At 57.2% G+C, this 14,243-nt stretch overlaps 2 protein-coding genes across 2 annotated transcripts in view; both read left to right on the top strand.

The window, feature by feature from the left end:
* The first annotated feature begins 1,266 nt into the window (after positions 1–1,266).
* Positions 1,267–14,243, top strand: part of LOC126635155 (exendin-3-like) — a 14,032-nt gene continuing 1,055 nt past the window's right edge. The window contains exons 1-2 of the mRNA XM_050306094.1: positions 1,267–1,361; positions 2,207–2,512. Of these exons, the coding sequence (XP_050162051.1) occupies positions 1,267–1,361; positions 2,207–2,512 (401 nt within the window). The remainder of the gene's footprint in view (positions 1,362–2,206; positions 2,513–14,243) is intronic.
* The window catches only part of GALNT6 (polypeptide N-acetylgalactosaminyltransferase 6), a 24,687-nt gene continuing 17,842 nt past the window's right edge, over positions 7,399–14,243 (top strand). Inside the window, exon 1 of the mRNA XM_050306083.1 lies at positions 7,399–7,474. The gene's annotated coding sequence lies outside the window, so the exon portion shown is untranslated. The remainder of the gene's footprint in view (positions 7,475–14,243) is intronic.

Below are 14,243 nucleotides of genomic sequence, written 5' to 3'. Positions count from 1 at the left end.
AAGATTGGATCAGGATTAGATCAAGATTGGATCAGGAATGGATCAGGACAGGATCAGGATTGGGTCAGGATTGGATCAGGAATGGATCAGGATTGGATCAGGATCGGGTCAGGATTGGATCAGGATCAGATCAGGATCGGATCAGGAATGGATCAGGATTGGATCAGGATTGGATCAGGGCTTGGATCTGAGGCCTGGCCTTGGCTCAGACTTGGATCAAGATTGGATTAGGATTGGATCAGGACTGGATCAGGATCAGATCTAAGGCCTGACCTTGCCTCACCAGTGGGATTTGTCCCCCCAAGGAGCCTCAGCCCGGACTTCCCACCCCAGGAAGCCTCAGAAATCCTCCAAACCCTCCCTTTCCACTCTTTTTTTTCCCTTTTTTTTTCCCCTGACGTTTTTTAACTCCAGCAAAGTTGTGAGTTTGTTGATTTGTTTTGTTTTGTTTTGTTTTGTTTTTTCAGCACCAGCAAAGGTGCTGGAAAGGGCAGAGGAATCACAGAGGAATCACTGCCCCCTCCTCACCCCCAGAGAGAAAACAAACCCCCAGGTCACCCTCTGGCTCTGAAAACTGAGGGGAAAACAAAAACCACACAAAAATATGTGAAAAACAACCACGCTAATTAAAAGTAAAACCCACTTTGTTAAAGTCAAAAAAAAGAACAAAAAATGGGCATTTTCCTGCAGGCAGAAAAGGCTGAAATGATTCATAATCATGACCCAAGGAGGCAGCCACGACCTCCCCTGTCAGCTCTGGGGGAGCTTAAAAGAGCCGGGAAGGAGAAGGGGAAGGGCTGGAAGGAGGAAAACAGGACTTGGAATCGAAGCTTTTCCTCCTTCCTTTACCCCCTTCCCCTCCCTGCAGTCTCAGAAGGAAGAAAATCAGGTAAGAAAAGGGAAAAGAGGAAAAAAAAATTAAAATAAATCAGATTTTTTTGGGGGGAGGGGGTTGGAATTCCCTGGAATTTCCCGAGGAATCCGGTAGGAATGAGGAGGTGGAAAAAAATAATAATTAAAAAAAGAGTTTTCCAGGAATTTCTTTTTTTATGGGAAGTTTTCCAGCACCTCCAGGTGAGGATTCCAAGGTGGGAACGGGGAGGTTTTGGGGGCAACCTGTGGCTCGTTACATCCTCGGGTGGCATTCCACGGGCACGGGGGCACATCACACCGGGAATTACCTCGGGAATTCCCGCAGGGATCGGGATCGGGGGGTGGGAATCTCATTCCCTGCGAATTCCCGGCGGGATCCCGCAGGACGAGCCGATGGTGCGCTGGTTGTACCTGTCCGGGCTCGTGCTGGCCGCGCTCGTCCCGCCGGGGCTCCAGGAGCTTCCCGAGCCTTTGGATGGCGCTTCCAGGTATGGAATGGCCGGCCCTTTCCCTCCTCCCTCTTCCCCCCTTCCCGCTGGATCCGCGTGTTGATCCCGAAAAATCCGCTCCCGTCTCCGCCAGCTTCGCGGGGATATTCCCGAGTCTTCCCAGGATTTCTGGGCTGTGTCAGACCGGGAACATTCCCGTGTCCCCCCAGGGACATTCCCGAGTCTTCCCAGGATTCCTGGGCTGTGTCAGACCAGGGATATTCCCGTGTCCCCCCAGGGACATTCCCGAGTCTTCCCGGGATTTCTGGGCTGTGTCAGACCAGGGATATTCCCGTGTCCCCCCAGGGACATTCCCGAGTCCCCCTGGGATTTCTGGGCTGTGTCAGACCGGGAACATTCCCATGTCCCCCCAGGGACGTTCCCGAGTCCCCCAGGATTCCTGGGCTGTCTCAAACCCAGGACATTCCCAGTGTCCCCCCAGGGACATTCCCATTGTTCCCCCAGGATTTCTGGGCTGTGTCAGACCGGGAACATTCCCGGGTCCTCCCAGGGACATTCCCATTGTCCCCCCAGGATTCCTGGGACGAGGCTGGAAGTCGAACCCCCCCATCCGAGCAGAGGGAGTCGGGAATTAATTAATTCCAGGATAGATTTGAGGGCAGGATCCCCCTCCTGGCCAGGCTCTGGGCGATTTTTTTTCCCCATCCCCCCAAACATCCTGGATTTATCCCCATTTTCGGGGGGGGGAGGAGGCGTTTCCCGACCTTTCCCGACCTTCCCCTGCCCTGGGCGTGTCCCGGGGGGACGATCCCGCGGGAAATCCCTGCGGGAAGACGACGGGGAGTGTTTGTTGTGGGGTTTTTTTCCCTTCTCCCTCCTCCCAGCTGGAAATCCTTGGGATCGCGGAGCATCCAGAGCTTCCCTTCCAGCGCCAAGAGACACTCGGAGGGCACTTTCAGCAGCGACTTCACTCGGTACCTGGACAGGATGAAAGCCAAGGATTTCGTGCACTGGCTCATCAACACCAAGAGGTGCCGGGAAAAGGGGAGGGGGAGGGGAAAAAAAACCGGGAATCGACCCGGGAAACGATCTGGGAAAGGATCTCCCACCACGCAAATCCCGGTCCAGGAGGAGACTGAAGAAAACCCGGAGAAGAGAAAATCCAGGGAGATTTTGGAGACTTTTCCAGGGTCTGGAGGGGCTCCAGGAGAGCTGGAGAGGGATTTGGGATTTGGGATGGAGGGACAGCACGCAGGGAATGGATTCCTGATGGGAAAGGGGGGAAGTTAGGTGGGATTTTTGGGAAGGAATTGCTGGATGGGAGGGTGGGATGGAATTCCCAGGGGATACCCCTGGATCCCCCCTGGGATGGTGGGAGGGGTCCCTGCCCGTGGAAAGGTGGGAATGGGTGGGATTTGAGGTCCCTCCCGACCCAAAGCATTCCAGGATTCCATGAAATCCGTGGGATTGGCGCCGGGTGCAGCTCCCTGGGCCCGATCCTGGAGGGGCTCCTGGGGATTCTCTGGGGTCTTGTTATCAAAAGATGGGGAAAATGAGGCCTTTTGGGGTGGGAATGGGAGCTTTGGGGTGGGAATTGGAGCTTTGGAATCAGAGCTTTGGGTGGGAATCAGAAGTTCAGGGTGGGAATTGGAGCTTTGGGATGGGAATTGGAGGTCTGGGATGGGAATTGGAGTTTTGGGGTGGGAATTGGAGCTTTGGGATGGGAATTAGGACATTGGGGTGGGAATTGGAGCTTTGGGATGGGAATTGGAGCTTTGGAATCAGAGCTTTGGGATGGGAATTGGAGCTTTGGAATCAGAGCTTTGGGTGGGAATCAGAAGTTCAGGGTGGGAATTGGAGCTTTGGGATGGGAATTGGAGCTTTGGGATGGGAATTGAAGCTTTGGGATGGGAATTGGAGCTTTGGGATGGGAATTAGGACCTTGGGGTGGGAATTGGAGCTTTGGGGTAGGAATTGGAGCTTTGGGGTGGGAATTGGAGCTTTGGAATGGGAATTGGAGCTTTGGAATGGGAATTGGAGCTTTGGAATGGGAATTGGAGCTTTGGAATGGGAATTGGAGCTTTGGGGTGGGAATTGGAGCTTTGGGGTGGGAATTGGAGCTTTGGGATGGGAATGGGAGCTCTGGGATGGGAATTGGAGCTTTGGGGTGGGAATGGGAGCTTTGGGGTGGGAATGGGAGCTTTGGGATGGGAATTAGGACCTTGGGGTGGGAATTGGAGCTTTGGGGTGGGAATGGGATGTTTGGGATGGGAATGGGAGCTTTGGGGTGGGAATTGGAGCTTTGGGATGGGAATGGGACCTTTGGGATGGGAATTAGGACCTTGGGGTGGGAATTGGAGCTTTGGGGTGGGAATCAGAACTGCTGGAATCATTCACATCCCCAGGGATATTTCCCACTTCAAAACGATTCCTCTCCTTGTCAGAAAATCCCTTTCCGGGCTCCCAATCCCGATTTTAGGGGCTGTTTCCATTCCCTGCAGCCCTTTGGGCTTTGTTTTCCAGGTACAACTGAGGGGCCAATCGAGGCTTTCCCAGCTCCCCATCCCGAGCTCCAGCAGGATCCGCCCCTCCCGTGATCATTCCGTGATTCCCTCCCCCTGAAATCTGCACCCCTGGATCCCCCTCCCCCCCAAAACCTGGAGGCCTCTGCGGCTTTTCCCTGAATCCCAATAAAATCTTGGCTCGCTCAGCTGGTTCCTGGTGTGTCCAACGCGCCCTTCCCCCGCCGAGATTCCTCCTTTCCTTTTCCTTCCTTCCTTCCTTTTCCTTCCCCGGGCGCTCCTGGGGTCGTTCCTGGAGGAGGAGGAGGAGGAGGAGGAGGAGGAGGAGGAGGGATGGGAGGATTGGAGGAGGGATTGGGGGAGGGATTGGGGAGGGATTGGGGGAGGGGTCGGGGGGGTGGTCTCACTTCGGCAACACCCGGTGGCGTCACCCCCAGGATCACCCCCAGTATCATCCTGATCCCCCAGTATCACCCCCAGTATCACCCTGACACCCCCAGTATCCCCCTGACACTCCCAGTATACCGCCCAGTACCCCCGATGCCTCCCCAGTATCCTCCTGATCCCCCAGTACCACCCCAGTAGCCCCCTGACACCCCCAGCATCACCCCCAGTACCCCCGATCCCTCCCAGTATCATCCTGATCCCCCCAGTATCCCCCTGATCCCCCAGTATCACCCCCAGCACCCCCCCATCCTCCCCAGTATCCTCCTGATCCCCCAGTACCACCCCCAGTATCCTCCTGATCCCCCAGTATCACCTGCCAGTACCCCCTCGATCCCCCCCCAGTATCCCCTGATGCCCCCAGTATCACCTCCCCAGTATCCTCCTGATCCCTCCCAGTATCCCCTGATCCCCCCAGTATCACCTGCCAGTACCCCCGATCCTCTCCCCAGTATCCCCTGATGCCCCAGTATCACCTCCCACTATCATCCTGATCCCCCAGTATCCCCCTAGATCCCCCAGTATCACCCCCAGTACCCCCGATCCCTCCCCAGTATCCTCCTGATCCCCCTCAGTATCACCCTGATCCCTCCTCAGTATCCCCCAGTAACCCTCCATGATCCCCCCAGTATCTCCTGACCCCAGTATCCCCAGATCCCCCAGTATCCCCCCTAGTATCCCCCAGTCCCCAGTCATCCCCTGATCCCCCAGTATCACCTCCCAGTATCCCCCGATCCCTCCCCAGTATCCTCCTGATCCCCCAGTACCACCCCCAGTATCATCCTGATCCCCCAGTATCCTCCCTGATCCCCTCCAGTATCACCCTGATCCCCTCAGTATCACCCCCAGTATCCCCCAATTCCTCCCCAGTATCACCCTGATCCCCCCAGTACCACCCCCAGTAGCCCCTGACACCCCCAGTATCATCCCCAATATCCCCTGATCCCCCAATATCCCCTGATCCCCCAGTATCACCCCCAGTACCCCCGATCCTCCCCCAGTATCCTCCTGATCCTCCCCAGTAGCCCCTGACACCCCCTAGTATCACCCCCAATATCACCCTGATCCCTCCCTCAGTATCCCCCCAGTATCCTCCCTGATCCCCCAGCATCACCCCCCCAGTATCTCCCTGATCCCCCAGTATCACCCCCCAGTATCCCCTGATCCCCCCAGTATCACCTCCAGTATCCTCCTGATCCTCCCAGTATCACCCCCAGTACCCCCGATCCCTCCCCAGTATCCTCCTGATCCTCCCCAGTAGCCCCCTGATCCCCTCCAGTATCACCCTGATCCTCCTCCAGTATCCCCCAGTAACCCCTGAACCCCAGTATCACCCCCAATATCACCCTGATCTCTCCCAACATCACCATGATCCCACCCAGTATCCCCCTGACACCGCCCCAGTATCACCCTGATCCCTCCCCCAGTATCCCCCCAGTAACCCCCCGATCCCTCCCCAGTATCCTCCTGATCCCCCCAGTACCACCCCCAGTAGCCCCCTGACACCCCCAGTATCACCCTGATCCCCCAGTACCCCCACCCCCCAGTATCCTCCTGATCCCCCAGTAGCCCTCCTGATCCTCCCAGTATCACCCCAGGATCAGTCCCCCAGTATCACCCTCTGATCCCCCAGTACCACCCCCAGTATCCCCCTGACACCCCCAGTATCCCCTGACACCCCAGTATACCCCCAGTATCCCGATCCCTCCCCAGTATCCCCTGATCCTCCCAGTATCCCCTGTCCCCCAGTATCACCCCCAGTACCCCCAGTATCCTCCCCAGTATCCCCCTGACCACCCCCAGTATCCCCCTGATCCCCTCCCCCAGTATGCCCCCCAGTATCCCCCACTGATCCCCCCAGTATCACCCCCAGTATCCCCTGATCCCCCAGTATCACCCCCAGGATCACCCTGACCCCTCCAGTATCCCCTGATCCCCCAGTATCCCCTAGTCCCCCAGTATCACCTCCCAGTATCCTCCTGATCCCCCCAGTATCACCTGCCAGTACCCCCTCGATCCTCCCCCCAGTATCCCCCTGATCCCCCCCAGTATCACCTCCCAGTATCCTCCTGATCCCCCCAGTATCACCCCCAGTACCCCCTCCACGATCCCCCCAGTATCACCCCAGAATTCCCCCAGTATCCCTCCTGGCCTCCTCCAGCATCACCCCCAGTTCCCCCCCAGCAGCCCCCCATCATCCCCCCCAGTATCCCCTGACCCCCAAAATCCCCCTGACCCCCCCAAATCCCCTCACCCCCCCAAAATCCCCTGACCCCCAAAATTCCCTGAACCCCCAACATCCCCCTGACCCCCAACATCCTCCTGACTCTCCCAACACCCCTGACCCCCCAAAATCCCCTGACCCTCCCAAAATCCCCCTGACCCCCCACATCCCCTGAACCCGCAATACCCTCCTGACCTCCTCAACATCCCCCCTGAGCCCCCTAGCAATCCCCTGATCCCCAAAATCCCCTGACCCCCAACATCCCCTGACACCCCCAAAATCCCCTGACCCCCAACATCCCCTGACCCCCAACATCCTTCTGACTCTCCCAACATCCCCCTGACCCCCCAAAATCCTCCTGACACTCCCAACACCCCCTGAGCCCTCCCAAAATCCCCTGAGCCTCCCAATGTCCCCCTGACTCCCCATCATCCTCTCCAGTGACACCCCCAGACCCCCAGCCCCTTCCACTTCATCAGAACCCCCCAAAAATCCACATTTTCCCAGAGTTCTCGTGTCAGGACAACCCCCCAGCCCCCTTCCCCTTAATCAGAACCCCCCAAAAATCCACATTTTCCCCTTGTCCTGCCTGGAACCCGCAAGGATCTTTCCCAAAAAAATCAACTCCCACCCACCTGGGCAGCAGCAACGCTGTCCCCACCCACTCCCTGCCAAAAAAAAAACCCCTAATTAAGGTTATTTCGGAAGCAGAACCTCATTCCCGCCCCGTGGAAAGCGCTGGAATAACCCACGCATTTAAAAAAATAAAATAAAATTAAAAATCCCCGAAAAGTGGCCGCGCGAGCCGTCAATTAAATATGCAAATGAGCTCCGGCTTCCTGCCGGCCTCGCATTTTAAATTTTAAATCCGGGCGTTTTGGAGGAGCCTCCCGTGGGGGGACCCGCGGGTTCCACGCGTGGGGATGGAGAAGGGCGGAGATGGAAAAAGCGAGGAGGGAGCGGTAAAAAAAATTCGCTTTTCCTGCTCGGGGTGGGAATTCCGTCCCAATTTGGGCTCTTTTCGGGTTCCTCCGACCCTTTAAAATCTTCAAACTAAAAGTTTTTCTCCCCCTTCTGGAGCAGCGAACTCCGCGGGAGCTCCGTGGGACGGCGCCGATTAAAATCCTTAATTATTAATCCTTAATTATTAATCTTTAATGATTAATCCTTAATTATTAAGCGTTCATCGGGTCGTGGAAGGGGTTTGGGGGCTGATTTCGCACCCACCCAGCGGGGTTTTTCGGAACTCGACTCTTCCTCCTCCTCCTCCCACCCAAAAAAATCGGTGCCTCCACGAGGGTTTTTTTTTTTTTCATCTCCCAGTTAAAAAAAAAAGGCGATTTGGGAGCTGATAAATAAATTAAAAAAAAAATAAATAAATAAATCCCATTTTCAAGGCTCCGGGCGGGACTCGAAGCTTGGGATGGGGAGCGGGTTTAGGACCCCCAAAATTCCACCCCATCCCACCCACGACACAGCCCCGCGTGGACACCAAAAACGCGTTTTTCCACCCCAAAAAAAAGAGATTTACCGCCGAGATAAAGGGGGCCCGGCACCGGCAGCAGAGGGTTTTTTGGAGGGGGAGTTGAGGGGGAGGGAATTTCCCCTTTGGGGTTTTTTTTTGAGCGAAGAGCGAAAGCTCCGAGGCAGGAAACGAAGTGGGTGAGAGCGAAAGGGCTTTCAATTTAAATTTAACTCCCAAAAAAAGCCCCGCCGAGGTCGGGGGGGGCTCGTGGGGGGCGGGGGTCGCTGCCTTTCCCCCCTCCACCCCTTTCTCCACCGACTTTAATTTGGCCCTCGAGGAGGGTTTGGTTGATTGGGTTGATTATTTGGATTGATTTTGGTTGATTTTGGGTTGATTTGGAGCCTGATGGGGATTTAATTGGGAGCAGAAATGGGGGGGGGAGGGAGGGTTGTTTAATTTTGGAGTGATGGGGAGTTGGTTTAATTTGCACCCCCTGATTGGGGTTTGTTTAATTTGGAGCCTGATGGGGGTTTAATTTGGACCCTGATCAGGGTTTGCTTAATTTTGGACACTGGTGGGGGTTTAATTTTGACCCTGACAGGGGTTTAATTTGGATCCTGATGGGGGTTTAATTTGGACCCTGATGGGGGTTTGTTTTATTTGGAGTCTAAATGGGTGGGTTGTTTAATTGGGAGCCTGGAGGGGTTAATTCGGAGTCTGATGGGGGTTTGTTTAATCTGGAGCCTGATGGGGGTTTAATTTTGACCCTGATGGGGATGTGTTTAATTTGGAGTCTAAATGGGGGGGTTGTTTAATTGGGAGCCTGAGGGGGGTTAATTTGGACCCTGATGGGGGTTTGTTTTATTTGCACACTGGTGGGGGTTTAAATTTGGACCCTGATGGGGGGTTAATTTTGACCCTTATGGGGTTTAATTCAGACCCTGAGGGGTTTTAATTCAGACCCTGAGGGGGTTTTAATTCAGACCCTGATGGGGGTTTGTTTAATTTGGAGTCTAAATGGGGGGGTTGTTTAATTGGGAGCCTGATGGGGGGTTAAATTTGGACCCTGATGGGAGTGTGTTTAATTCTGACCCTGGTGAGGGTTTAATTTGGCCCCTGATCGGGGTTTGTTTAATTCTGACCCTGATGGGGGTTTAATTTGGACCCTGATTGGGGTTTGTTTAATTTGGACCCTGATGGGAGTTTAATTTGGACCCTGATTGGGGTTTGTTTAATTCAGAGCCTGATGGGGGTTTAATTTGGACCCTGATTGGGGTTTGTTTAATTCAGAGCCTGATGGGGGTTTAATTTAGACCCTGATGGGGGTTTAATTTAGACCCTCATGGGGGTTTAATTCAGACCCTGATGGGGGTTTAATTTAGACCCTGATGGGGGTTTAATTTAGACCCTGATAGGGGTGTGTTTAATTCTGACCCTGATGAGGGTTTAATTTGGCCCCTGATGGGGTTTAATTTAGACCCTGATAGGGATGTGTTTAATTGATGGCTCCGGGCCTGGAGCTTTATCCCCCTGTAATCCAGGTAATATTCCAGCTCACATCCCAACAATCCCCATTAATCCCCGCTCTGCTCCAGCTCAAATCTCCCAAATCCTCCTGGAAGTACCAGAGCCAAAGGAAAATCCTCTCCTGGGGGAAAATAAACCCTCCTGCTTCTCTGAGCCTGCAGAGCCTCCCAGTTCTCACCAGTGCCAGGCCCTTACTGGTCCCAGTATACCCAGGCTCACACCCAGGTGGCTCCCAGTTCCCCCAGTAACAGGCCCTTACTGGTTTGACCCTGTCATACTCTGTGGCCTCTGTAGGTGTCTGAGGCTCCCAGTTCTCCCAGTGCCAGGCCCTTACTGGTCCCAGCACACCCGGGGTCATAGTCATGGGGTTCCCAGTGCTCCCAGTAAGAGGCCTTTACTGGTCCCAGCACCCCAGTGCCAGTCCCTTACTGGTTCCCAGTGCAATGACCTCTAGAGGTCCCTGTGGCTCCCAGCACGGCCAGGGCGGCACCGGGACCAGGAGATATTCCCGGGATTTTGGCACTAGGACCGGGCGATATTCCCTGGATTTTGGCACTAGGACCGGGCAGATATTCCCGGGATTTTGGCACTAGGACCGGGCAATATTCCCGGGATTTTGGCACCAGCACCGGGCGATATTCCCGGGATTTTGGCACCAGGACCGGGCGACATTCCCTGGAACAGATGGCACAAATACCCGGCGATATTCCCGGGATTTTGGCACTAGGACCAGGCGATATTCCCGGGATTTTGGCACCAGGACCGGGCGATATTCCCGGGAACGGGCAGCACTAGGACCGGGCGATATTCCCGGGATTTTGGCACCAGGACCGGGCGATTTTCCCTGGATTTTGGCACCAGGACCGGGCGATTTTCCCTGGATTTTGGCACTAGGACCGGGCGATATTCCCTGGAACAGATGGTACAAATACCCGGCGATATTCCCGGGATTTTGGCACTAGGACCGGGCGACATTCCCCGGAACAGACGGCACCAGGACCGGGCGATATTCCCGGGATTTTGGCACTAGGACCAGGCGATATTCCCGGGATTTTGGCACTAAGACCGGGCGATATTCCCGGGAACAGATGGCACAAATACCCTGCGATATTCCCGGGATTTTGGCACCAGGACCGGGCGATTTTCCCGGGATTTTGGCACTAGGACCGGGCAATATTCCCGGGATTTTGGCACTAGGACCGGGAGATATTCCCTGGAACAGATGGCACAAATACCCTGCGATATTCCCGGGATTTTGGCAGCAGGACCGGGCGATTTTCCCGGGATTTTGGCACCAGGAGCGGGCAATATTTCCGGGATTTTGGCACTAGGACCGGGCGATTTTCCCTGGATTTTGGCACTAGGACCGGGCTATATTCCCTGGAACAGATGGCACAAATACCGAGCGATATTCTCGGGATTTTGGCACCAGGACCGGGCGACATTCCCTGGAACAGATGGCACAAATACCCGGCGATATTCCCGGGATTTTGGCACTAAAACCGGGCGACATTCCCTGGAACAGATGGCACCAGGACAGGGCGATATTCCCGGGAACGGGCAGCACTAGGACCAGGCGATATTCCCGGGATTTTGGCACCAGGACCGGGCGATATTCCCAGGAACGGGCAGCACCAGAACCGGGAGATATTCCCGGATTTTGGCACCAGGACCGGGCGATATTCCCGGGAACGGGCGGCACTAGGACCGTGACATTCCCGGGAACGGGCGGCACTAGGACCCAGCGCCGTTCCCTGGCACGGCCGGCGCTAGGACCCGGCGACATTCCCGGGATCGCGGCGCTAGGACCCAGCGACATTCCCGGGATCTCCGCGGCCCCGCCCCCTGCACCTGTACCGGGGGGAAGGACGGACAGGTAGCGGAGGTGGCCCCGCCCCTCCCGGACTCACCTGAGGCCCCGCACCCACCGTGGAGCCGGTGAGGAACGGGGGGTCCCGGTGTGGACCCCTCGCCCACGGGGAAGGGGGGCTGGGGGTCCCGGGGGTCCTGGTGTGGATCCCTCGCCCAGGGGAAGGGGGTCTGGGGGTCCTAGGGGTCCTGGGTCCCAGTGGACCCTCGCCCACGGGGAAAGGGAGTCTGGGGGTCCTGGAGTCCTGAGTGGACCTCCCCACGGGGAAAGGGTCTGCAGGTCTAGGGGGTCCCGGGGTCCCAGTGTGGAGCCCTCGCCCACGGGGAAGGCGGTTTGGGGGTCTGGGGTCCGGTGCTGAACCCTCGCCCACGGGGAAGGGGGTCTGGGGTCCCAGGTGTCCTGATGTGGACCCCTCGCCCACGGGAAAGGCGGTCTGGTGGTCTAGGGGTCGGGGTCCCAGTGTGGAGCCCTCGCCCACGGGGAGAGGGTCTGGGGTCCCAGGGTCCCGGTGCTGAATCCTCGCTCATGGGAAAGGGGGTCTGGGGGTCTAGGGGTCCCGGTGTGGAGCCCTCGGCTCGGGAGAAAGGGGTCCCAGGGGTCTCGGTGTGGAATCCCCTCGTCCCACCGTAGGAAGGGGTCTGGGGGTCCCGGTGCGGGCCCTCGTCCACGGGGAAGGGGATCTGGGGTCCCGGTGTGGAGCTCCCTCCACAGTAAGAGGGTCTGGGGATCCCCATTTCGGACCCCCTTCTGCACTAAGGGGTCTGGGGTCCCCATTTCAGACCCCCTTCTGCACTAAGGGGTCTGGGGTCCCCATTTCGGACCTCCCTTCTGCACTGAAGGGGTCTGGGGTTCCCATTTCGGACCCCCTTCTGCACTGAGGGTCTGGGGTCCCAGGGGTCCCGGTTCATCTCGGGGTCCAAGGGGAGCCCCCTCTCGCCCCAGGGGAAGGGGGTCCAGGGGTCCCAGGGGTCCCAGTGTGGAGCCCCCTCCACCAGGCAGGGTCGGGTGGTCCGGGATGGAGCCCCCGGGAAGGGGGTCGGATGGAGCCCCCAGGACATCCCAGCGGCTCCGTGGGAGGACGCGGCCCCTCTCCCCGGAGAGCCCCCACCACACCCCGTGGGGTTCCCCGACCCCAGGAGCGGCTCCAGGACCCTTCGGACTCATCCCAAGGGATGAGGGCAGCACCCCCCCTCACACCCTCCCCTCCCCAGCCCCTCCCTCTCCTCTCACCGGGGCCGACCCCTCCCACAAACACCGGCAACAATCCCGGCTTTTTTTTTTGTTTTCCTCGTGTCTCCCAAATTCCACTCTCGGCTCTTCCCAACTCAGCTCGCTCCCGGTTTTTCCCGATCCCCCCCCACACCCCCCCTCGAGCTCCCGTCGTGTCTCGCTGCCACGTGGAGCCCGTGGCCACGTCGTGTCCCTTTACCCGCATTTTTTATTTATTTTCCCTTTTATCCCCCACCCCTTCCCGCGAGGATCTCTCCATTTCCTCCTCTCCCCACCGTTCCTCCTTCCCGCCCCTCCTCAAATTCCCACCAAACCCTTTTTTTTTTTATCCCCCCTCCTCCTTTTCTGAACCCGAGAGGCTCCTGGGGGTCGTTTGGGCCTCGTTTTTCCCTCAACAGCGCGGAGTTTTCGGGATGGGAGGGAGCAGCATCCCCTGGGAATCCGCGGGAGCTCCCGGTGCAAATCCTGCGCTAAATCCACCCCAACTCTTGGGCTTTTTTTTTGGAAGGGGGAAGTGGCTTCTTAATTTATATTTTGCTTTTTTGGGGGCTCTTCCGGAGAAGGGAGCGGGGTTAGGGTTAGGGTCGGGGTTGGAGCCCCCCCACCCCCAGCAAGTTGTGCCCAAACCTGGGACCCTCCCTCCCCCCTCCCCCCCTTTCCCTGAACACCTGAGCGTCTCCCTGGGCTTAATTAGCACCTCTCTCCTAACGAGCTTCGTTAGCCACGCGGCGGGAACACCCGGAGGGATGCGGAGATGATGGCAACACGGTTTTGTTGTTTTTTGGGGTTTTTTTCTCCCCCAAATCCTTCTCTTTTCCCCTCTCCCCCCTCGCCACGAAACCCCCCGAGTGGGGCCGCGGGGGCGACCGCGAGTTTCGAGGCCGGCGCAGAAAACACAAAGGGATTTATGCGGCTTTTGGGGTTGTTTTTTTTCCCCTTAATTCCGCTTTTCCGAGGAGCCGGCGGGTGGGGAAGGGGCGCCCTTGGCAGCCGAGCGTGGCCCGGCCCGGGCTTTGATCCCGCGGCGCTCAAAGGGGAGACCCCAGGGGGGGAGGAGACCCCTCCCCTCCTCCTTCTCCTTCTCCTCCTCCTGCTCGACCCCAACTTCCTCGCCCTTGAAGTTGCGGCAGGTGCCCCTCCCCGCCCCTTTCCCTGGAGAAAAAGGGGAAAAAAATAGGAATAAAGGGAAAGGGGGGCGGAGGGAACCCCGAAGTGGAGGAGGAGGAGGAGGAGGAGGAGGAGATGGTGGTGAATGGATCCCGCCGTGCTCGGCCATGCTCGGGCGGCCGCGGCTCACAAAGGACGAGCCGCGGGAGGGGGTTTTTATTTTTGGGGGGGGGAGGGGGTGGTGGGAAAGCTCGGAGCTTTCCCGCTGGAAAATTTGGGGGCCGGCGCGGCCGAAGCCGCTGCTCCAGCTCGGCCGGACCCGCAGCGAGGCAGAATCTCCTTCCCAGGAGGGAGTTTTCTTCTTCCTTCCCAGGAGTTTTCCTTCCTTCCCAGGAGTTTCCCTTCCTTCCTTCCCAGGCAGGAAAAAAAAACCACCCGGGGAAAGAAAGGTGGTTTTTTTTTTTTTTTTTCCCTCCGAGGCCAAAATTTCGGCAGATTTTGGGGCTCTGTTTTTAGGTCTGGAGGGCGAGGG

This window comes from Myiozetetes cayanensis, unplaced genomic scaffold (assembly GCF_022539395.1).
Source record: "Myiozetetes cayanensis isolate MyiCay16 unplaced genomic scaffold, myiCay2020 scf111, whole genome shotgun sequence".
Classification (NCBI taxonomy): domain Eukaryota; kingdom Metazoa; phylum Chordata; class Aves; order Passeriformes; family Tyrannidae; genus Myiozetetes; species Myiozetetes cayanensis.
This window is presented reverse-complemented; position numbering and strand designations above follow the sequence as displayed.